The sequence below is a fragment of the Hippopotamus amphibius genome, chromosome 5 (assembly GCF_030028045.1).
Source record: "Hippopotamus amphibius kiboko isolate mHipAmp2 chromosome 5, mHipAmp2.hap2, whole genome shotgun sequence".
Classification (NCBI taxonomy): domain Eukaryota; kingdom Metazoa; phylum Chordata; class Mammalia; order Artiodactyla; family Hippopotamidae; genus Hippopotamus; species Hippopotamus amphibius.
In genome coordinates this window covers 129,442,202-129,467,296 of record NC_080190.1, presented here as the reverse complement: position 1 = coordinate 129,467,296, position 25,095 = coordinate 129,442,202, and the positions used below count along the sequence as shown (strand labels likewise).

The following is a 25,095-nucleotide window of genomic DNA, read 5'->3' as shown; positions in this document are numbered from 1 at the left end:
TTAAAAATAGCTAACATTTACTGAGTGCGTACAATAAGCCAGAAACTCTTCTAAGCACTTTATTCATTTAATCCTTACAACAATAAGAATCTTATAGGAAAGTACAAGGTATTTATTGTATCTGTTGCCAATTTCTCCTCGTTCAAGTCACTACAATCAAGGCTTTTGTTTCCACCACTCCACCAATGACCTCCACAGTGCTAAATCCAATGGTTAATTCCTACCTTCTCTGGCCTAAAAGTGGCATTTGACACAATTGCTCTCTCCCTCCTTAAAGGCTCCTTCCAGGTCCTTCTAGGACCTCTCACCATCCGTTTTCTCCTACCTCCCTGGTCACCACTTTTCAGCCTCCTTTGCAGTTCCTTCTCATCTCACCAATCACAAATATTAGACCACTTCCCTCTCTAATCTTAGCTACCCAAATACACGTTGGCAGCCCCCAAATTTATACCTCCAGCCTAGATCACTCTTTTGAACTTCAGACTGACATAGCCAACCTGCTACTCAGCATTTTCATTTGGATGGTTAACAAGTATCCCAAACTTAACTAATCAGGCTATTGCTCTATATACTCCCACCCTGGTGCTCCCATATCCTTCCCTATCTCAAGCTCCAGTTGCTTGGGCCAAAAGCTTTAGAGATAGTCTTGACTTCCCCTTTTCCCAGATGGTGTCCACAACCAATCCAGAATCTGTCCAGTCCTCACCTCCTTCATTGCTACATCCTCGTCCATGTCATTAAATGTCATTTGGATTATTACAAAAGCCTCCTAATGTTTTTCTGCTTCTGCTGTTGCTAGTAAGTGACACAAACAAAATTCCAAGCCCTCACAGACTAGTGTTCTAGTGAGGGAATTCTGACAATAAACAAGATGAATATGGAAAGCAAAGCAGAGAAGGGAGTGGGAAAATTTGGAGTTTAGGATTTTAGCTTACCAAGAAAAGCCTCCCTGAGAAGGGAACATTTGAATAAAGGAGGCATGCAGCTACCTGAGGGTACAGAATTCCTGGAAAAGGGAACAGCAAGTACAAACATCCTGAGCTAGAAACATGACTAGTGAACTCAAGGAAAAACAAGGCAGTAAGTGTGGCTACAACAGACTACAAAAGAAATAAAGGAAAAGGGATGTTGGCAAGGTCAGGTAGGGCCTTGTAAGCTTTGGTAATAAGCTTTTAATCTGAGTACTATGGGAAGCCACTGGGAGGTTCTGAGATGAGGAAAGACATAGTCTGTGTTATGCACCATTGTATCCCTTGTCCCTAGATCAGTACCTGGTAAATAGTAGGGTTCAATACACATTTGTTGAATGAATAAATCAGCTTTTTTTACAGATGACAAAACTGGGGCACAGAAACAATTTCAGAGTGAGATTTAGGTATAGGTACTTTGGCATTCTAACCACTATTCCACAGCTACCTCTGCAGACCTGTGCAGAAATGTAGGGCCAAGGGTCTTGAGACAAGACACTAGCAAAAGTAGATTGAGAAACATGCTCAACAAAATCTTCATCCTTTGCTATTCTAAAAATGGACCCTTGCATCCTTTAGTGTTCTTTGTATTTTGAAATCCAACGTTTTTAAAAGTCAGCATGCAATGATAAATATATTTAGATTCTCTCCTTAAAACAAATCAAACAACAACATCAAGATGCCCCTCTCTAAAAAACAAAGTGTACTCTAACCAATCCATGAAGGTCAGATTTTCACCTTTCTATGAATGATTTAGAGATTTTCTTTTGCTTTATTCTACCCATTCACTTTATATACTTAGGAAAGCTGTATTTTTCATAAGTTTAACATTCTCAGGATCTGGGAGTACATCATACAATGATACAATAGCTATGGAGAGGTGTGGAGAGGTGTTGGGGCATACTCCACCTGGTTGTCATCAACGGAATATCTGAATTTTTTGGCAGATCCTTGAGCAAGAGCCAGTGAGGCCACATAGCCTACAAGTGCCACTCCAAAAGCTTCCGTGACTACTGCAGAGAGGATGTTCATTGGGGGAGCTCTAGGTGGAGGAATTCTGTGGAAAGAAAGACCATATTGAACTCTTCAACTTTCGTGTAATTTCTGTAACAATTTGCAGTGAATTCAACTATGATAATGACTCTGAAGTTTACACTGAATATATGAAATACCCCTGAGAAAACCAAGCAGCCTTGCCCTTAAAAGCCTTTTGTTTTCAACATTATTTAGCAGAAAAGCAAAATCACAAAGAATACCATAGGGACAGCTCCGTGCATCTAACTGGCATTCACTTTCAGTTAAAAAATTCAGGTTATAGCACAGAAACTTTGACTCAAAAAAATTTCCTGTATCAGAACAAAAGCAAATCTGTAGCTTTCTTTCACTGAACCTTCCTAAACGTTTATTTGGCTGGCATTAGAAACTGTAGTTCCTGCCTTGAATACTACAGTACTGTATGCAAACACTAGTTTACCCTGAGCTATGATTCTTGAGCTAATCTTTAAGTTTGCCATTGAGTTTATAATCTTAATTATGTTTTTAACTTGATCATTTCACAGTACACTTAACTATTGTTAAAAAAAAGGAGACAACAGGCCCATAAAGGAGTCACTTGTGGTAAGCCACACGTAAGTAAAATAAGAATTAATACCTAACAATTGCAGTTTCAGCCTCTCCCAGGAATGTAACCTTAGCTAGTCAATCTGGAATTACCTGGTCAGCACTAGTGAGGTAATTTGCCCTTCTGTCCCCCATAGGATGGTGACCTTGCCTGAAACAATCCACTCTTTGCTAGAAACTTCCTTTTCCTGCCCCCCTTCTGACTATAAAAGCCTTTCATTTCATACAGCTCTTCAGGCTCCTTTTGATCTGCTTGATGGGCTGCTGCTCAATTAAGCAATTGTTGAATAAAGCCAATAAGACCTCTAAATGTACTCAGCTCAATTTCGTTTTTTGACTCTATGTATCACATGCTAAGAAAAATATCTTTAAAGGCTCCATCTACCCTCTGTTACAAAATATAGGACCACAGTTAGCTGTTTCTCAGTTTTGACAACTGTTTAAAATATATCTTCCAACTAATACCCAGTCATTGTCCTATTGTCTTTCTGCAAACCACTTGAGCCAAAGTATTATTGTTTATTTATCCCTGATGACACTTACCTCCCCTCTTTAAAAAACTCCTCTGGGGCAAAAGTAGAAGAAAGAGGGAAAATAATTCATGCTGATATACTGAACATGTTAACTGAATGCTCAGCACTTTCATATTAGCAGTTTTATTCAATTCTCCCCACAATCCCCAGACCAAGTATCACTAATGCAATGTATAGAGGAGGAAACATTTTACGAAACATATCTAAATCACAAGGTGAATGGTAGAGCTGGGATTCAACCTCACCTCCATCTCTTATTAATGCCATGCTTTTTTTATGATTCTGTAAAAATATGGGTCTGAAAAGGTCACTCAAAATAAAGGAGAATTAGACTGGATGGAGGAGAGGCAGTTTTTTATCCACTCCTTCAAGTTTATCCCCAGGTCAAATTGATTCATACCATTATAAGCCCAAAGATATATAACACATAAAAGTGCTACCATTTCAAATTATAAAAACTTTTGTTTCATGAAAATTTAGCTTGCCTAATTATTAATAATGATGAACTAACCTAGAGAAAAAACTGAATTTGAAGGTGGGAAATTAGAGAACCCTTTAGAAAACAAAAGTTGATTCCAATAATCACTCTTAGCCTATACCTGCATAAAGGCTAAAGACAAGATTTTTTAAATTATCTTTTTAATCTCTGAGAATTTTTCTACTATCCCTCCATTTTAGTGTAATTAGAAGCCAAACTTTGGAGCTGGAAGATAAAAATATGGAGGAGCAGCCACTCTAACTTTGCCCAAATTTATAAATATTGGTGTATAGTACTGCCTGTTAAAAGAGAATAATTCATAAGACATCCCCTTTCTCCCCAATGATGACTTTGTTTTCTTTCAGGCTATATTTGGAATGACATTTTGTCCTTCTAGGGTGAACACTTCTTCTTCTGGCTAACCTTCCTCTTAGTGTCCAGAAGAAAGCTTTAAGACAGTTGAGGAACATGCTCTCGTCTCCATTTTCACCCTCTCTTTCACCATTGTACACCACCCATGACTATAATTTTGCTATTTCAGATGATGTTTGTGTACTTTTACTATGTTTTAAGTGAAATAAAAATAGTCATAGGAATATGTGAGTGGAGTAGGGAAAACTATATCATACAGCATGACTCTAATTTGGAAATTCAATGTCCTACTTTCTTTTTCAAATAATATTCATGTCATTTCCAAATCTTTTACCTGAAGCAATGCTGTATAAAATAGTTATCAACTTCCCAAATAATAGATAAGCAATCTGAGAAGTTATTTTTTCTTTAATGTGAATTGTTTGTTTCTATCATTGTAAAATAGAAATTAATTGGAATTTTGTCCCATACAGAGCCTATGAAAGAAATGAAATTCATACCCACCTATCCCCATTCAAAAAACAAACAAGAAAGAAAGAAAGAAAGAAAGAAAGAAAGAAAGAAAGAAAGAAAGAAAGAGAGAAAGAGAGAGAGAGAGGGAGAGAAAGAAAGAAAGAAAGAAAGAGAGAGAGAGAGAGAGAGAGAGAAAGAAAGAAAGAAAGAAAGAAAGAAAGAAAGAAAGAAAGAAAGAAAGAAAGAAAGGAAGGAAGGAAGGAAGGAAGGAAGGAAGGAAGGAAGGAAGGAAGGAAGGAAGAAAGGAAGAAAGGAAAAAAGAAAAAGGAAGGAAGAAAGAAAGAAAAAAAGAAAAAAGAGAGAAAAAGACTACGTTACCCTTTTGGAATATGACCAACTACTTCTAATCCATACGTGTTTTCCATATTGGTACAATAACAAGTAAATGATGCAGCAATAATCTGTGTGGTTCCATTAAAAAAAAAGAAAAAGAAAATTATTCCTGGCCTCTCAAACATCTTAACACTATCTTTAAAAGTAAACATTTTTTCATGTGCCCCATGATTGTCAAGAGTAACATAGCAGTTGCACAGATTTTTAAAAACCAAGAAAATTTTAAAAATCAAAGATCCCTCTGAGATTTGAGGGCACTTAATTTGCAGTTTCAAAAATTAAATGTCGTCACAGTAATACAGCTTTTTTTATATCCTTCCCAATTGTGTCAACCCAATTATGCCTGATTCTGAAGGGGAGCAGAACACAGAACATAGGAGTGTGTATGTGCATGAGTGCATGTCTGTGTGTGCGTGTGTGTGTGTCCAGATACCACAAGCCAATCTAAATACTTGTCTCTTGTAATATGAAGGGATGGTTTATATCACAGAATGTTTTCCCTCCACTGCAGCAACCACTTGAGTTTAAGATGTTGCATCAATATTCTTAATGCAGGTTAGTAATCAATGATGATTTACAGTCTCCTTGAATAATTTTGAATTTTGAGCTTTTGCTATTTCTTGAAGTAAAATATGCTAGTTAGTAATGTGTTCAACTCAATACTTTTGAAATTACCTCCCTGGAGTTTCAGGTGCCTGACCCTCTGTTATATGATATAATGATACCTAATAAGCAAGGCCATGTGTTCTCTACAAGTAACCATGATCCCCTTTAAAATGTACGTTCAGAGTTCTATTCAATGTTTGCTTTTACCAGCCATGCCACCTTAATGTTTTCCATCCACTTTCACATTCTCTTTTCATTCTTCTGATAATTTAATAGGTACTAGAAATTTCACATGGTTATCATATTAGTTTGGTATCAGTTTGGAATTATTTAAATACTATAGTTTTTGGTTAAAAAGAGACACTAATTACCTAAAGTACAAATTTACTATACATGGCCAGAAAAAATATATGACACTAGCAAAATAAGGAATATCTAACAATGCCCAATAATATTACTTTGTAGGGATTTTCCTACCTATTTCTGTTCTCTGTGATGATATTTAACTGAATATATAGAAATTTTTAAAACATCAAATAGACTTAAAAATTAAAAGAGCCTTGAGAATTTTTTAAAAAGGCAACAAAACTCTACAGGTTATACTGTTAAAGTTTATAAGTATTGTGATATATTTGTATTTTCTAAAGAATGTAGTAGTAGTTAAAAATTCTGGCTATTAGGCTGGAATCAGAAGTGTTAATGTATTCAAAAATTCCTGAGCCCATTAATAAATTTTAATTGCTAACAATATTTATGAAATATTAATATCAAGTCAGAAAATACTGTGAGCTGTAAAAGAAAATATTCCATAGCCACAAGATTCTGGCTTCTTATTGAAAATGGAAAAATACATGGTGTTCAAATACACATAGCCAATATTAAAACTAAGTAACCTAAGTCACTAACTTGGTCTTTCAGACAGTGCTTTAGAGGGTTCTAATCTGGTTGTTCTCCAACTGTAGCGCTCCTCACAAAATGGGAGTTTTGTGGGGGCAGGAGGAGGTACCCAACTCAAACATGGACTCCTCTTTCAGGACCACACCCAGAATCCTCATGAATTTATAATTTCCTGTGCAAATGGCTCCAAGTCTGCTTCCAGAATACCTTTCCCAGGTCAAACCTTCCAATGTGGCCCAAGGAAAAGTCAAGGGACAGTTGTGGTGGTAGAAAAGTGGGGATGTGTTTGGAGCTTGTGTACTGGGGCAAGGGTATCTACATATATACTTAAGAATCCCATTATAGGTGGGATAGAGCTGAAGTAGGAAGAGAATAGGCAGTCCAAGGGACTGGCTTTCCCCTTGCTGCCACATTCTGGCAGAATTCGAAGGATTAGGAGAATTCTTTATTTTAACCTGCCTTTCAAGGTAATCACTAAGGTTACTTTAGTCAAGATAGGAAAATAGAACGTGTTTTATTTAACATATAACTCTTAAGCATTTGGCCCTGCATTAGTATTTTTGCCTTACGTCCTACAGATATCCGGGCAACAGTGTATAAGGAGTATCTTTTATTTTTTGTAAGGATAATTTTTTTTTTTTGCACTGAATAAGCAACTGTTTTATTCCGTACTGAATAAAACAAGTTCAACAGCCTTCTTCCCCAAGGTTATTTTTCAATTTCTCATTTCATGAAACTTATGTAATCAAGCTTCCCAAAATACAATAAGCATTCCTTAATACCTATAGGACTTTGGAATAAAATATGTTTCACAGTTGTTCCTATGAAAACCACTAATAATCACAGTACCCTCCACTTGTATGGCTTATTTGAAATATACACACACACATACAAACACACATATTATATAGAATATATATGTTATATGTATCTCTACAAATTATACAAGGCCTAACTATGGAGAGAGGCCATCCATCTTAGTTATGCAGAAAAAAGTCATATCCCTCATAGACAGTTGCCAATGTGCTAGCCTTATACATTTACATAAACCTACACCACTTCAACAGTGTGAAGGGATATTTCAACAGGTGAAATTATTTACACACCACTTGTCATATACATGTATAACCCAAACACCATTAAAAAACTAAAGCCAATTAATAATAAGTTAGTAGACTGTGGTTGGCTTAACACTTCATTTTCAATGTAATGCTTTGTTTAGTTAAGAGTTCCCATTAGAGGCTCTTAAATTTTCAAAATGTATTTTTTAATGTCATAAGCCTCAGGAGCAAAGTACGATTTGTTGCTTTGCCAAGTACGACAACAACAACAACAACAAATCTTAGAGAATCAGCTCTGGTGAGTGAAAATCATGAGTATCCTTTCAATAAAGCAAAATTAGGTCAGTAAAAACAATGCTAATAAATCTACCAATCATTAATGGACATTTAACGATTGACAATATTTCTATGCATCATACAAATGCCATATCAATAGGATGTGGTATCACTTTTTACTGCTTTAAGGAGAATCATGCCAGAGATCTTTTGAGTCTCATCCTCAGAAATGTCTCCTATTTAAAATGTTAAGCTATACGTTCTCTTATTTATCTAAAAAACAAATACAAGCATATGAAAAATTCTGTGAAAATTGAAAATATGTGCTTCCTTTTTTAAATTATTGATTCAAAATATTTCCTGTCTTTACATTAGTGTATATCCATTCAAATTAGCCCTGCTTTAATGAGAGATGGGGTTAGCTGTGAGTTACTATAGACAATAATAAGGTGAGCCTCTGCAGGCATTGCAGGGCAGAATGTTAAATGTTGATTTCATACTTACCAAAACTAAGTCAACAGGAAGAACAATTTTAATTTTCCTTTTAAACTGTTCATTCAGCTCTTTAACCAGAACAAGCACCACAATGCTCAGCAAGGATAAGAGCAGTGCTCCCAGCTGCACAGACTTGATGTTTTCAAAGACATACGCATAGATCTATGGTAATGAGGAAAAATACAAACAAAATTCACAATCACCCACAATATACCAAAACTAAAATATGGCCCAAATGAACTCAGTGATGTTTTGTGATAAATAGCTGAATAAATGGGGAGTAGAAAGGTGAGGCATAGAAGGGTAGTCAGTGCTTAATTCATTTGCATGTACAAAATTGCTTTGCCCTCGATTCTTCCACCAAACTCACTGTTTGTTCCTTCCTACTACTACACTTCCAGCTCTTCCTCAGATACTTCAATGGGCAGAGGTGCCAAAACTCTTTAGCTACATTCAGATTCATCATTAAGAGCACGTGAGGGAACTATAGTTTCCTTTGAACCCCACTACTCTTCCTCAAAACCCAGAATCAAACATGCACACATACTTTAAATATCAATGGATACATCTGGAAGTTAATAGCTCTGTGTAAGGAGATACCTGCGTTTCTCTGTACCTTTCATATTTCTCTTACAAAGATGTATGACTTGTATAATTTTAAAGGTTTTACATAGGTCTTAAATGCTTATCTTCAAAATGTCTCAACTCCTTCTTCTCTTGGAACATGTTAAATCTGATTTTTATAAACTCATTTCCATTTATCCACAGCTGATTTATTAAGTCTGGTTTCAAGTGATAAAAACTAGTTTTTACTTCAGCACACAGGCCATTCTTATAGCAGCTCAACCTGTTGGTGTTCTTGCCCTCTTTTTTTTAAAATCTCAAAAATAATTTGACCACAACTAAAAATATTGGATTAAAATACTATATATTTAGCAGAATTTTAGGAGATGCTAAAATTCTGCTCAGTAGGTATCCTAATTGAACCCATCTTGCCCAGGGATCAGAAACATACCTGGTATATAAATGAGGTACATCAGGCTATCTGCACACAGATTCCATATATTGAATATTATCATTAACACTGTAACTTTTTCAAACAAAGAAAATGTACTTAGTTAACATGGAGCCCTGTTGGTTGAAAGGGATCAGAGTAATGTAGAATCCAGAATCTCCTTTGTCCACACAGAAAAAATTGGTTGTGTAATCAGCTACATTAAGGAATAATTGGGGGTCAGATAGCTTTACTTGTTATCTTTTTCGCAGCATTCTATTGTATTCCACACTACTTGGAAGAAAATTGGGTACTACAATATCATGGTTATCTGAGATGCAGACAATATTTTTCTTCTCTGTCTCTCTAAGCTATGGATAATAACTGTTCACAGAACTCCTGCAGCAAGTGAAGAAGCAGGTTCCATTTCTCATAGTTACCCCTTACTCAAAGCCCGGAACAAAAATCCAAAATGCTACTCAATGAAATATATTCTATAGGGGATGCAGTCAGAGAGATGTCAAGAAAATCTGGTCCAAATACACAGCTTTCTGATGCTTTATCATGATCTGAATATAAAATTGAGACTATCATTTAGATGATTTGCATCCAAACGTTTAAAAACATTTAGAGCTTATTCCTTCTGTTTTATCCATGGTATTAAAAGTATGCCATGACAGTGCCTGTATAAGAAATCAGAAAAATGTGAAAAAATCCCAAGCCATAGCAAATTTACTGTAATGTGCATTTTGAGAACATGTGTTTGCAGTAATAAAAATGGCCACCCCAGAATGAAAGGAATGAAAAACTCTCCCCCAGGGTTTTTACTGCCTTTCTGAATTAAACTATAATTTGTAGAGCAAAGTACGTCTCACAAGATGCTCCAGAAGAACATGGGGGAGGGCAGAGGCTGGTTACAACCTGCACGAAGAACACAATAGAAAAATAGGCTGATGAATGTTATACTAATGACTATCATGTGGACCCACAAGGAGAAACCACAGCTAAAACTGGCTTGTAGGAGATAGGTGGCATTTGGAGACAAAGATAGGGACAGGGATAGGCATGTGCAAAAACACACACATGCACACATTTACACATGCTCATTTAATATAGGTCTAGCATCCTAAACACACATTGATGTTTCTCATTTATAGTATAAATCCAGTCATTTGGATATGCTATCACACACTACACTTCAGTAGATAAAAATCCTATTGAAGATCATCATTCATTTCCCAGACCTCAGAGAAGCAAAGATAGTTTATATGTGTATGGATAAGTAAGTAAACTATTTTGTCAGAACTGAGCAACCTGTTTTAAAAAACAGGAGTTTAGCTCATTTGGAGACTATAATACTAGTAATTCTTTAAATTGTCCAGTTAATATAACTTGACATAAAATGAAAAATAGCAACATAAACAAATCCATTTTGAGATATTTCAAAGAATGAAAATAGCCTATCCATCATACACATACATTATTTTTTATAATTTTCTTCAGAGAGGGGACTTTTCTGAAGCACTTAATGGACATTTACACAGACAAACACATTCATACATACACACTACCTACATAATGTGTTTTTATCTGATTCTTAATACATTTTTTTTCACTGATGGATTCTCAGCTCCTAGAGTAATGTCTGGCAGATTCCAGGCACTCAATAAATACTGTTGAATGAATAAAAGCTTTAGACTAACATAGTAATAGTAACAATAAATCTGTAAACAATAAATCTGTAAATAAGAGTAGATTTTACCCTGAATAAGCAGAATGACAGGGAGAGGAAGAATTCAGACTCCTCTTTTCTCACTATTAATACTTAACTATATCATATTAAAGGGATTTGTAGTTATTTGTTCAATCACTCAACATATTTTTTCATGTTCATTCTGTTTACATTTTTAAAAGTTTTTATTTTGTAACAGAGTATAGTTGATTAACAATGTTGTGTTAGTTTCAGATGTACAGCACAGTGATTCAGTTATACACATACAGGTATCTATTCTTTTTCAAATTCTTTTCCCATTTAGGTTATTACAGAATATTAAGCAGAGTTCCCTATGCTATACAGTAGGTCCCTGTTGGTTATCGATTTTAATATAGCAGTCTGTATATGTCAATCTCAAACTCCCAATCTATCCCTCCCCAACAACCTTCCCCCTGGTAACCATAAATTCATTCTCTAAGTTTGTATGTTTCTGTCTTGTAAATAAGTTCACTCGTATCGTTTTTTTTAGATTCCACATATAAGTGATATCATATGGTACTTGTCTTTCTTTGTGAGACTTACTTCACTTAATATGATAATCTCCAGCTTCATCCATGTTGTAACAAAGGGCAATATTTCATTCTTTTTGATGGTTGAGTAATATTCTATTGTATAAGTTTACCACACTTTCTTTATCCATTCATCTGTATATACACATTTAGGTTGCTTGCATGTCTTGACTATTGTAAACAGCACTGCAATGAATAGTGGGGTGCATGTATAGTCTCGAATTATGGTTTTCTCTGGATACATGTCCAGGAGTAAGACCGCTGGCTCATGTGGTAAATCTATTTTTAGTTTTTTAAGGAATCTCCATACTGTTCTCCATAGCGGCTGTACCAGGTTACATTTCCACCAACACCGTAGGAGGGTACCCTTTTCTCCACACCCTCTCCAGCATTTTTGTTTGTAGATTTTTTGATGGTGGCCATTCTGACCAGTGAGAGATGATGTCTCACTGTAGTTCTGATTTGCATTTCTCTAATAATTAGTGATGTTGAGCAGCTTTTCATGTGCTTTTTAGTCATCTGTATACCTTCTTTGGAGAAATGTCTGTTTAGATCTTCTGCCCATTTTTTGATTGGGTTGTTTCTTTTTTTGATATTGAGCCACCTGAGCTGTTTGTATATTTTTTTGTTTTTGTTTGTTTAAATTTTATTTATTATTTTTATTTATTTTTTGGCTGTGTTGGGTCTTTGCTGCACATGGCTTTCTCTAGTTGTGGTGAGCAAAGGCGACTCTTCATTCCAGTGTGTGGGCTTCTCATCATGGTGGCTTCTCTAGCTGCTGAGCACAGGCTCTAGGCATGAGGGCTTCAGTAGTTAGGGCACTTGGGCTCAGTAGTTGTGGCTCATGGAATTTAGAGTGCAGGGTTAATAGTTGTGGCACAGAGGCTTAGTTGCTCTATGGCATTTGGGATCTTCCAGGACCAGGGATCGGACCCATGTCCCTTGCATTGGCAGGCAGATTCTTAACCACTGTGCCATGAGGAAAGTCCCTGTTTGTATATTTTGGAGACTAATCCCTTGGCAGTCACATCATTTGCAAATACTTTCTCCCATTCTGTGGGTTTTCTTTTAATTTTGGTGATGGTTTCCTTTGCTGTGCAAAAGCATTTGAGTTTAATTAGATCCCATTTGTTTATTTTTATTTCCATTACTCTAGAAGACAGATCCAAAAAGATTGTTGTGATTTATCACAAAGAGTGTTTTGCCTGTGTTTTCCTCTAAGAGTTTTATAGTATCCATTGTTACATTTAGCTCTTTAATCCATTTTGAATTTATTTTATGAATGCTGTTAAACAATGTTCTAATTGCATTTTTTACATGCAGCTGTCCAGTTTTATAAGCACCAAGTATTGAAGAGAATGTCTTTCCCCCATTGTATAGTCTTGCCTCCTTTGTCATAGATTAATTGACCATAGGTGCATGGGTTTATTTCCGGGCTTTCTATCCTGTTCCATTGATCTATATTTCTGTTTTTGTGCCAGTACCATACTGTTTTGATGACTGTAGCTTTATAGTACAGTCTGAAGTCAGGAAGCCTGACTCGTCCGGCTCCATTTTTCTTTCTCAAGATTGCTTTGGCTATTTGTGGTCTTTGTGTTTCCATGCAAATTGTAAAGTTTTTTATTCTAATACTGTGAAAAATGCCATTGGTAATTTAATAGAAATTGCATTGAATCTGTAGACAGCATTGAGTAGTATAGTCATTTTGACAAAACTGATTCTTCCAACCCAAGAACATAGTACATCTCTCCATCTGTTTGTGTCATCTTTGATTTTCTTCATCAGCATCTTATTGTTTTTGGAGTACAGGTCTTTTGCCTCCTTACATAGGTTTATTCCTAGGTATTTTATTCTTTTCAATATGATGGTAAATGAGATTATTTCTTTAATTTCTCTTCCTGATCTTTCATTGTTAGTGTATAGAAATGCAAGACTTATGTGTATTAATTTTGTATCCTGCAAATTCACTTTACTCATTGATGAGCTCTAGTAGATTTCAAACAGCATTTTTAGGATCTTCTAGGTATAGTATCATGTCATCTGCAAACAGTAACAGTTTTACTTCTCCTTTACCAATTTGGATTCCTTGCATTTTTTCTTCTCTGATTGCCATGGCTAGGACTTCCAAAACTATGTTGAATAAAAGTGGTGAGAGTGGACATCCTTGTCTTAGTCCTGATTTTAGAGGTAATGCTTTCAGCCTTTCACTGTTGAGTATGATGTTAGCTGTGGGTTTGTCATATATGGTTTTCATTATGTTGAGGTATGTTTCCTCTGTGCCCACTCTCTGGAGAGGTTTTAACATAAACGGGTGTTGAATTTTGTCAAAAGCTTTTTCTGCATCTACTGAGATGATCATATGGTTTTATTCATCTGTTTTCATGGTGTATCACACTGATTGATTTGCAGATACTGAAACATCCTTGCATCTCTGGGATAAATCCCACTTGTTCATGGTATGTGATCCTTTTAATGTATTGTTGGATTCAGATTGCTATTATTTTACTGAGAATTTTCCCATCTATGTTCCATCTGTGTTACTGGCATGTAATTTTCTTTTCTTGTGGTATCTTTGTCTGGTTTTGGTGTCAGGGTGATGGTGGTATCATACAATAGGTAGTGTTCCAAACCCTGCAATTTTTTGTAAGTTTCAGAATGATAGGTGTTAACTTTTCTCTAAATGTTTGATAGAATTTGCCTGCGAAGCCATCTGGTCCTGAACTTTTGTTTTTGGGGAGTTTTCTAATCAGTTTCAATTTCAGTACTTGTGATTGGTCTGTTCATACTTTCTATTTCTTCCCGATTCAGTCTTGGAAGCTTGTACCTTTCTAAGAATTGGTCCATTTTTTTCTAGGTTTTCCATTTTTTTGGTGTATAGTTGCTTGTAGTAGTCTGTTGTGATCCTTTGTATTTCTGTGGTGTCTGTTATAACTTTTCCATCTTCATTTCTAATTTTATTGATTTGAGCCCTCTTCCATTTTCCTTGCTGAGTCTGGCTAAAGGCTTATCAATTTTGTTTATCTTTTCAAATAACCAGCTTTTAGTTTCATTGCTCTTTTCTATTGTTTTCTTCATCTCTATTTTATTAATTTCTGCTCTGATCTTTATAATTTCTTTCCTTCTACTAACTCGGGGTTTTGTTTGTTCTTCTTTCTCTAGTTGCTTTAGGTATAAAGTTAGGTGGTTTATTTCAGATTTTTCTTGTTTCCCATGTAAGATTGTATTGTTATAAACTTCCCTCTTAGAACTGCTTTTGTTGCATCCCACAGGTTTTGGATCATTACCTTTCATTGCCATTTTTCTCTAGGTAATTTTTTGTTTCCTCTTTGATTTCTTCAGTGATCCATTGGCTGTTCAGCAGCATATTGTTTATCTTCCACATGATTGTTTTTTCTTTTTTGAGCTTTTTCCTTGTAGTTGATCGCTAATCTCATAGCATTGTGGTTGGAAAAGATGCCTGATAAGATTTCAATTTTCCTAAAATTACCAAAGTTCGCCTTGTGGCCCAGCATGTGATCAATCCTGGAGAATGTTCCATGTGCACTTGAGAAGAATGTGTATTCTTCTGCTTTTGGACTGAATGTTCTATAAATATCAATTAAGTCCATCTGGTCTAATTTGTCATTTAAGGCCTGTTTTTCCTTGTTGATTTTCTGTCTGGATGATCTGTCCATTGATGAGAGTGGGGTGTTAAAGTCCCTACTATTGACCCTACAGAGCCAGAAGATCAGGAGAGATGCTGTGGGCAATCTCCCTACCCACTCAGCACTGGAAAGCCTGCTGGGCTCCCAGTCCAGGCCTTCAGTCCTACAAGGGCCCCTCCAGGCTGCATTGGTACTGGGGGCATAGGAGGGAAGTGGGGAAGAAGAGGAGAGGCAGATGGGGGGAGGGGCCCTCTGGGATTGGAAGATCAAGGGGGAGGTGGGGAAGGCATTTTCCCTGCCCATTTGGCCTTGGAAGCTTGCTGGGCTCCTGGACCTGGTCATTCTCACTCCAGGGCCCTCTCCAGCTGCTCAGGACCTAGGAGAGTGGGAGGAAGGGAGGAGGAGGGAAGAGGAAGAGAGTCAGGTTGGGGACCCTCTGAGACTGGGTGATCTGGGGAAGCATCAGGGGCATTGACCTATCCCAGTTGGCCCAGGGAAGCCTGTTGGGCTTCTAGGTCTGGTCTCCTCCCTTCCAGTGCCCCCTTCAGTTGTGTGGGTCTTAGGGGCATAGGAGGGAGGGGGAAGGTAAGAAGAGAGGCCAAGGGGGAGGAAGCATCTAGTATTTTCAGAGATCAGAGGACTGGAGGAAGCATCTAGCATTTCCCATACCAACTCAGGCTCAGGGAGCCTGCTGGGGTCCTGGAGCTGGTCCCTTACCCCCAAGACCATAGGTACTTCTGGGCCCTCCTGCCTCACTGAACCTAAGCCCCACTCCTCACTCCCCCCACCAAAGCTCCCTTTTCTTGCCCTGTGGGACCTAGGTGTCAGCCCTGCCCACTGCCTAAACCCCACCCCTGCTTAAGCCCTGCCCCCAGAGCCAAGGACTTTTTTAGCTTTTTTTTTCTTTTTTTCTTTTCTTTTCTTTTTTCTTTCTCCCCTCCTCTATTTTGCTATTGAGGTTCTGTTGTAGCTTCCAGTTGCTGTTTCATCTATTTTTTAAATTTTTTTAACATATCTGTTAGTTTTCTAAACTTATTGTATTTTTTAGTTTGCTATTGTTCTGCTCCTTTTTTTTTTTTTTCCTTCTCCACACAGCTTGAGGGATCCTGGTTCACAAGCCCAGGATCAGGCCTGGGCTTCTGTGGTAGGAGATCTGAGTTCAAAACATTGGACTAACAGGGAACCCCAGACCCCAGGGAATATTCATCAGAGTGAGGTCTTCCAGAGGTTCTCACCTCAGCACTAAGACCCAGCTCTGCTCAACAGCCTACAAACTCCAGCGACTGAACCCTCAGGCCAAACAATCAGTAAGACAGCAACATAATCCCACATATTCAAAAAAAAAGGGGGGGGGAGACAAAAAAAAAATATGTCACAGACAAAGGAACAATGTAAAAACAAACAAGACCAAAAAGAAAAAAAAATGAAGAGGAAATAGGCAACCTAGCTGAAAAAGAATTCACAGTAGTGATAGTAAGGATGCTCCAGAATCTCAGAAATAGAATCAAGAAAATATAAAAAAATGTTTAACAAATATCTAGAAGAACTAAAGAACAAACAAACACAGATGAACAACACAATAACTGAAATGAAAAATACACTGGAAGGACTGAGGCAGAAGAACAAATAAGTGAGATGGAGGATAGAATGGTGGAAATAAATGCCAAGGAAGAGAATAAAGAAAAAAGAATGAAAAGAATTAAGGACAGTCTCAGAGACCTCTGGGACAACACTAAACACACTAACATTCGAATTATATGGGTCCCAGAAGAAGAAGAGAAAAAGAAACAGTCTGAGAAAATATTTGAAGAGATTATAGTGGAAAACATCCCTAACGTGGGAAAAGAAATAATTTCCCAAGTCCAGGCAGCACAGAGAGTCCCATATAGAATTAACCCTAAGAGAAACACACCAAGACACACATTAATCAAATTAACAAAAATTAAAATTCAAAGAAAAAATATTAAAAGCAGCAAGCAAAAAGCAAAAAATAATATACAAAGGAGAACCTATAAGGTTATCAGCTGATTTCTCTGCAGAAACACTACAGGCCAGAAGGAGTGGCAGGATATACTTAAAGCAATGAAAAAGAAAAACCTACCACCAAGATTACTCTACGCAGCAAGGATATAATTCAGATTTGAGGGAGAAATCAAAAGCTTTATAGACAAGCAAAAGCTAAGAGAATTCAGTACCACCAAACCAGCTTTACAACAAATGCTAAAGGAAATTCTCTAGGAGGGAAAAAAAAGAGAAGAGAAAGACCCACAAGAACAAACTCAAAACAATTAAGAAAATGGTAATAGGATCATATATATCAATAATAACCTTGACTGTATATGGATTAAATGTTCCAAACTAAAGACACAACTGGCTGAATGGATACAAAAATGAAACCTACATATATGTTGTCTATAAGAGACTCACTTCAGACCTAGGGACACATACAGCCTGAAAGTAAAGGGATGGAAAAAGTTATTCCATGCAAACAGAAATCAAAAGAAAGATGGAGTAGCAATACTCATATCAGATTAAATAGATTTTAAAACAAAGATAGTTACAAGAGATAAGGAAGGACACTACACAACGATCAAAGCATCAACCCAAGAAGAAAATATAACAATTGTAAATATTTATGCACCCAACATAGGAGCACCTCAATACATAAGGCAAATGCTAACAGCCATAAAAGCAGAAATGGACAGTAACACAATAATAGAAGGGAACTTTAACACCCCACTTACACCAATGGACAGATCATCCAAACAGAAAATAAAAAAGGAACACAAGCTTTAAATGACACATTAGAACATCTTGACTTAATTGATATTTATAGAACATTCCACCTGAAAGTGGCAGAATACACTTTCTTCTCAAGTGCACATGGAACTTTCTCTAGGATAGATTACATCTTGGGTCACAAATTAAGCCTCAGAAAATTTAAGAAAACTAAAATTACATCAAGCATCTTCTCTGACTATAATGCTGAGATTAGAAATCAATTACAGGAAGAAAAACTGTAAAAAACACAAATTCATGGAGGCAAAACAGTGCACTACAAAGTAGTCGAGGAATCACTGAAGAAATCAAAGATGAAATTAAAAAATACATAGAAATAAGTGACAATGAAAACAAGACAACCCAAAACTTATGTGATGCAGCAAGAACAGTTCCAAGAGGGAAGTTTATAGCAATTCAATCTCACTTCCAGAAACAAGAAAAGTCCCAAATAAACAATCTAGCCGTACATCTAAAACAACTAGAGAAAGAAGAACAAAGAAAACCCGAAGTCAGTAGAAGGAAAGAAATCATAAAAATCAGAGCAGAAATAAATGAAATAGAAATGAAGAAAATAATAGCAAAGATCAATAAAACTAGAAGTTGGTTCTTTGAGAAGATAAACAAAATTGATAAATCTTTAGCCAGACTCATTAAGAAAAAAAGGGAAAGGATACAAATCAATAAAATTAGAAATGAAAAAGGAGAAATCACAAATGAGATCACAGAAATACAAAGGATTAGAGGAGATTATTATAAACAACTTATGCCAATAAAATGGACAACCTCGAAGAAATGGACAAATTCTTTGAAAGGTACGATTTTCCAAGACTGAATCAGGAAGAATTAGAAAATATAAACAGACATCACAAGTAATGAAATTGAAAGTGTAATAAAAAATCTTCCAACAAACAAAAGTCCAGGACCAGATGGCTTCACAGGTGAATTCTACCAAACATTTAGAGACAATCTAACACTTACCCTTCTCAAACTCTTCCAAAGAATTGCAAAGGGAGGAATACTCCCAATAAGTTTCACAATGCTACCATCACCCTGATACCAAAACCAAATAAAGATATCACAAAAAAAGAAAATTACAGACTAATACCACTGATCAACATAGATGCAAAAATCCTCAACAAAGTACTAGCAAACAGAATCCAACAGCACATTAAAAGAATCATACACCATGATCAAATGGGATTTAGACAGGAATGCAAGGGTTCTTCAATATATGCAAATCAATGTGATACACCATATTAACAAATTAAGGAATAAAAACCATATGATCATCTCATTAGATGCAGAAAAAGCTTTTGACAAAACTCAACACCCATTTATGATAAAAACTCTCCAGAAAATGAGCATAGAGAGAACCTACCTCAACATATTAAAGGCCATATATGACAAACCCACAGCAAACATTTTTCTCAATTGTGAAAAACTGAAAGCATTTCCACTGAGGTCAGGAAAAAGACAAGAATGTCCACCCTCACCACTCTTACCCAACATAGTTTTGGAAGTCCTTGCCACAGCAATCAGAGAAGAAAAAGAAATAAAAGGAATCCAAATTGGAAAAGAAGTAAAACTGTCACTGTTTGCAGATGATATGACACTATATATAGAAAATCCTAAAGATGTGACCAGAAAACTACTAGAGCTCATCAATGAATTTGGAAAAGTTGCAGGATACAAAATTAATGCACAGAAATCTCTTGCATTCCTATACACTAACAACAAAACATCAGAAAGAGAAATTAAGGAAACAATCCCATTCACCATTGCAACAAAAAGAATAAAATACCAAGGCAAAAACCTACTTAAGAATACAAAAAACTTGTACTCAGAAAACTATAAAACACTGAAGAAAGAAATCAAAGATGACATAAACAGATGGTTAAATATACCATGTTCTTGTATTGGAAGAATCAATGTTGTGAAAATGACTATACTACTCAAAGTAATCTACAGATTCAATGTAATCCCTATCAAAATACCAATGGCATTCTTCACAGAATTAGAACAAAAAATTTTACAATTTGTATGGAAACACAAAAGACCCTGAATAGCCAAAGCAATCGAGAAAGAAAAATGGAGCTGTAGGAATCAGGGTCCCTGATTTCAGGATATACTACAAAGCTTTAGTAATCAAGACAGCATGGTACTGGCACAAAAACAGAAATACAGATCAATGGTACAGGATAGAAAGTCCAGAGATAAACTCACACACAAATGGTCACCTTATTAATGACAAAGGAGGCAAGAATATACAATGGAAAAAAGACAGCCTCTTCAATAAGTGGTGCTGGCAAAACTGGACAGCTACATATAAAAGAATGAAATTAGAACACTCCCTAACACCATACACAAAAGTAAACTCAAAATGGATTAAAGACTTAAATGTAAGACCAGACACTATAAAACTCTTAGAGGAAAACATAGGCAGCACACTCTATGACATAAACCATAGCAAGATAATGGAAATAAAACCAGACTAATGGAAATAAAACCAAAAATAAACAAATGGACCTGATGAAACTTAAAAGCTTTCATTTTTTAAGTTCCTTTTGCCTTCACAAAGGAAACCATAAATAAGACAAAAGGACAGCCTTCAGAACGGGAGAAAATATTTTTAAATAAAGCAACTGACAAAGGATTAATCTGCAAAACACACAAGCAACTCATGCAGCTCAATATCAAAAAAACAAACAAACAACCAAATCCAAAAATGAGCAGACCTAAATAGACATGTCTCCAAGGAAGACATACAGATTGCCAAAAAACACATGAAAAGATGTTCAACATCACTAATTATTAGAGAAATGCAAATCAAAACCACAATGAGGTTATCATCTCACACCAGTCAGAATGGCCATCATCAAAATATCTAGAAACAATAAATGCTGGAGAGGGTGTGGAGAAAAGGGAACCTTCCTGCACTGTTGGTGGGACTGTAAATTGATATAGCCACTATAGAGAACAGTATGGAGGTTCCTTAAAAAATTAAAAACGGAACTACCATATGACCCAGCAATCCCACTCCTGGGCATATACCCAGAGAAAACCATAATTCAAAAAGACACATGTATGCCAATGTTCACTGCAGTACTATTTACAATAGCCAGGACATGGAAGCAACCTAAATGCCCATCAACAGATGAATGGATAAAGAAGATGTGGCACATATATACAATGGAATATTACTCAGCCATAAAACGGAATGAAAGTGAACTATTTGTAGTGAGGTGGATGGACCTAGAGTCTGTCATACGGAGTGAAATAAGTCAGAAAGAGAAAAACAAATACTGTATGCTAATGTATATATATGGAATCTAGAAAAAATGATAGTGATGAAGCTAGTGGCAGGGCAGGAATAGGGATGCAGATGTAGAGAGCAGACTTGAGGACACTGGGGGGAGGGGAAGGGAAGCTGGGATGTAGTGAGAAAGTAGCATTGACATATAAACACTACCAAATGTAAAATAGATGGCTAGTAGGAAGCTGCTACAGAGCATAGGGAAATCAGCTTGATGCTTTGTGAAGACATAAAGGGATGGAATAGGGAGGTTGGGAGGGAGGCTCAAGAGGGAGGGTATATGGGGATATATGCATATATATATATATATATATATATATATATATATATATCTGATTCACTTTGTTGTACAGCAGAAACTAGCACAATACTGTAAATCACTATACTCCAATAAAGATTAAAAAAAAAGTCCCCCATTATTATTTTGTTCCTGTTGATTTCTCCTTTTACGGCTGTTAGTATTTGCTATATATGTTGAGGTGCTCCTATGTTGAGTGTATGTCTATTTATAATTGTTGTATCTTCTTCTTGTATTGAACCCTTGATCATTATATATGTCCTTCCTTGTCTCTTCTAAGTCTTTATTTTAAAGTCTATTTTGTCTGATATGGATATTGCCTCCCCCACTTTCTTCTGATTTCCATTTTCATGTAATATTTTTTTTTCCATCTGCTCACTTTCAGTCTGTATAGGTTCCTAGATCTTAAGTGGGTTTCTTGTATACAGCATATATCCAGGTCTTGGTTTTGTATCCATTCAGCCAGTCTATGTCTTTTGGTTGGAGCATTTAATCCATTTACATTTAAGACAATCACCAACTATGTATATTCTTATTGTTTTGGATTTGTTTTTGGAGGTCTTCTTCTTCTCTTTCTCTCTTCTTCTCTTGTAATTTGATGACTAATTTTTTGTTGTGTTTAAATTCCGTTTGCTTTTTTGCATGTGCATCTCTTATAAATTTTTGGTTTGTGGTTACCGTGAGGTTTTGATATAGCAGTCTATAAATAAACTAAATAAACATTTTTTTTTCTGTCTTTTATTTTCAAATGTATTTCCAATATCTTGCATTTGTACTCTGCTGTTCTCACAATTGCTGGTTTTGATATATTTGTGTGTGGATGATTTCCTACCTTTACTGTATGTTTGCTTTTACCAGTGAGCTTTTCCATTCATATTTTTCATGTTACTAGTTGTGGCCTTTTCTCTTCCATCTCGAGAAATTTCCTTTAGCATTTGCTGCAAAGTTTGTCTGGTGGTAATGAATTCCCTTAGCTTTTGCTTGTCTATAAAGCTTTTGATTCTCCATCAAATCTGAATGAGAGCCTTGTTGGGTAAAGTATTCTTGGTTGTAGGTTCTTCCTTTTTGTCACTTTAAATATATCATGTCACTCCCTTCTGGCCTGCAGAGTTTCTGCTGAGAAATTGGCTGATTATCTTATGGGAATTTCCTTGTTTGATATTTGCTGCTTTTTCCTTGATGATTTTTAATATCTTTTTTCTGTCTCTAATTTTTGTCAGTTTGATTACTATGTGTCTCAGCATGTTCCTCCTTGGGTTTATCCTGCCTGGGACTTTCTGTGCTTCTTGGACTTGGGTGACTGTTTCCTTCCCTGTGTTTGGGAAGTTTTCAGCTATTATCTCTTCATATATTTTCCCAGGTCCCTTCTCTTTCTCTTCTCCTTCTAGAACCCCTGTTATGCAAATGTCAGTGAGTTTAATGTTTTCCCAGAGGTCTCTTAGACTGTCCTTATTTCTTTTCATTCTTTTTTCTTCATTCTCTTCCATGGCACTGATTTCCACCATTCTGTCTTCCAGCTCACTTGTCTGTTCTTCTGCCTCAGTTATTCTGCTATTGATTCCTTCTACTGTATTTTGTATTTCCGTTGTTGTATTGCTCATCTCTGTTTGTTCTTTAGTTCTTCTAGCTCTTTGTTAAACATTTCTTGTAACTTCTTGATCTGTGCCTCCATTCTTCTTCCAAGATCTTGGATCATCTTTACTATCATTACTCTGAATTCTTTTTTGGGTATATTGCCTATCTCCTCTTCACTTAGTTGTTCTTCTGGAGTTTTATTGTGTTCCTTCATCTGGGACATGTTCCTCTGCTATTTCATTTTGTCTAACTTTCTGTGATTGCAGTTTCTGTTCTGCAAGCTGCAGGATTATAGTTCTTCTTGCTTCTGCTGTCTGCCCCCTGATGGCTGAGGCTGTCTAACAGCCTTGTGCAACTTCCTGGTAGGAGGGACTGGTTCCTGCCCACTGGTGTGTGGAGCTGTGTCTTGTCCCTCTGGTGAGCAGGACCATGTCAATAGGTGTGTTTAGCAGGAAGTTGTGTGCTCAGGAAGACTTTAAGCAGCCTGTCTGCTGATAAGTGGGGCTGTGTTTCTGCCCTGTTGGTTATTTGGCCTGAGGCATCCCAGCACTGGAGCCTACAGGCTGTTAGGTGGAGCCACCTCTTGGTGGAAAAATGGTGGAAACTTCCACTGCCAGTGTCTTTGTCTGCAGTGTGCCACAGCCAAACCCCCACCTCCAAAGGAGACCCTCCAATTCTATCAGGTATGTCTGGCCCAGGCTCTTAAGAGGTCACTGCTTTTTTTCACCATGTCCTGGTGCACATGAGACCTTGTGTGTACCCTCCAAGAGTGGTGCTTCTGTTTCCCCCAGTCCTGTGGAATTCCTGCAATCAAACCCCACTGGCCTTCAAAGCGAGATTCTCTGGGGTCTCCTCCTTCCATTGCTAGAACGCCCAGCCTGGGGAGCCTGATGTCAGGCTTAGGACTTTCACTCCTATGGGAGAATTTCTGTCATATAATTATTTTCCAGTTTGTGGGTCACCCAACCAACGGGCATAGGATTTGATTTTTTTATCACACACAATTACTCTCCTCCAACTGTCTCATTGTGGCTTCTTCTTTTTCTTTGGATGTAGGATGTTCTTTGTGTTAGGTTCCAGTATTTTTTGTCAATGGTTGTTCAACAGTTAGTTGAGATTTTGGTGTTTCCATAAGAAGAGGTGAGCTCACAACCTAATATTCCTCCATCTTTCTGAGATAGCCCCTGAAAATCTGGAGATCCCATCATGACATGGCTACTGCTGCTACTGGGAGAAGCAATCTCCCTCAATATGTTTATTGAGGTTCTATTGTGTGTAAGGCATTGAGCTAAATATTAAAGCTACTATTACAGTAAATCTCAAGTAATCCATCTTTGATGTATTCTATCTGATCTAAATAATCATACTTTTAATCATTCTGTTTATATAAGAATGAAGCAAAATCCAAAGTACTACTCTGAAATCTATGAACCTTAATTCCCAATACATGACTTTGAGGCAGGCATCAACCACAAAACCAGAAATATCTCCAGAAAAATGGTAGCATTCATACATGTGTGTTACCATGAGTTCAGACTTTGGACTGAAAACACATTTGGCATAATCTGTGCACAGATATTTGTCTAAAATTCAATGACCAGTACCTTTACAGGAGACAGAAGAGGAGAAGACACAAACACAGAAGGGCAGGCCATGTGGTGACAGAGGCACAGTTTGGTGTGATGCAGCCACAAGGCAAGTGTGGCTGGAGCCACCAGAAGCTAGAAGACAAGGAATGATTCTCCCCTAGAACCTCCAGAGCATGTGTGGCCCTGAAGACACCTTGATTTTGGACTTCTGGCCTTTGTAAATGAGAAAATAAGTTTCTGTGTGTTGTTACCATGTTTGTGGTAATTTATTACAGTAACCACAGGATACTAACACAGTTTCTCACTGCTGAGACAATTCAAAGAGGGTGTTATAGACTCATCTGTGTTCCCATAAAATTCATATGTTGAAGCCCTAATCCTCAATACCTCATAATGCGACTGTATTTGGAGATAGGGCCTTTAAAGAGGAATTAAATTAAAATGGTGCTTTTAGGGCGGGCCCTAA

General features: G+C 36.7%; 1 protein-coding gene across 1 annotated transcript in view; it reads right to left on the bottom strand.

The window, feature by feature from the left end:
* The window catches only part of SLC26A7 (solute carrier family 26 member 7), a 308,511-nt gene that overhangs the window by 44,649 nt on the left and 238,767 nt on the right, over positions 1 to 25,095 (bottom strand). Inside the window, exons 7-9 of the mRNA XM_057734289.1 lie at positions 8,162 to 8,314; positions 4,803 to 4,885; positions 1,878 to 2,025 (exon numbers count right to left, since the gene is read on the bottom strand). Of these exons, the coding sequence (XP_057590272.1) occupies positions 1,878 to 2,025; positions 4,803 to 4,885; positions 8,162 to 8,314 (384 nt within the window). The remainder of the gene's footprint in view (positions 1 to 1,877; positions 2,026 to 4,802; positions 4,886 to 8,161; positions 8,315 to 25,095) is intronic.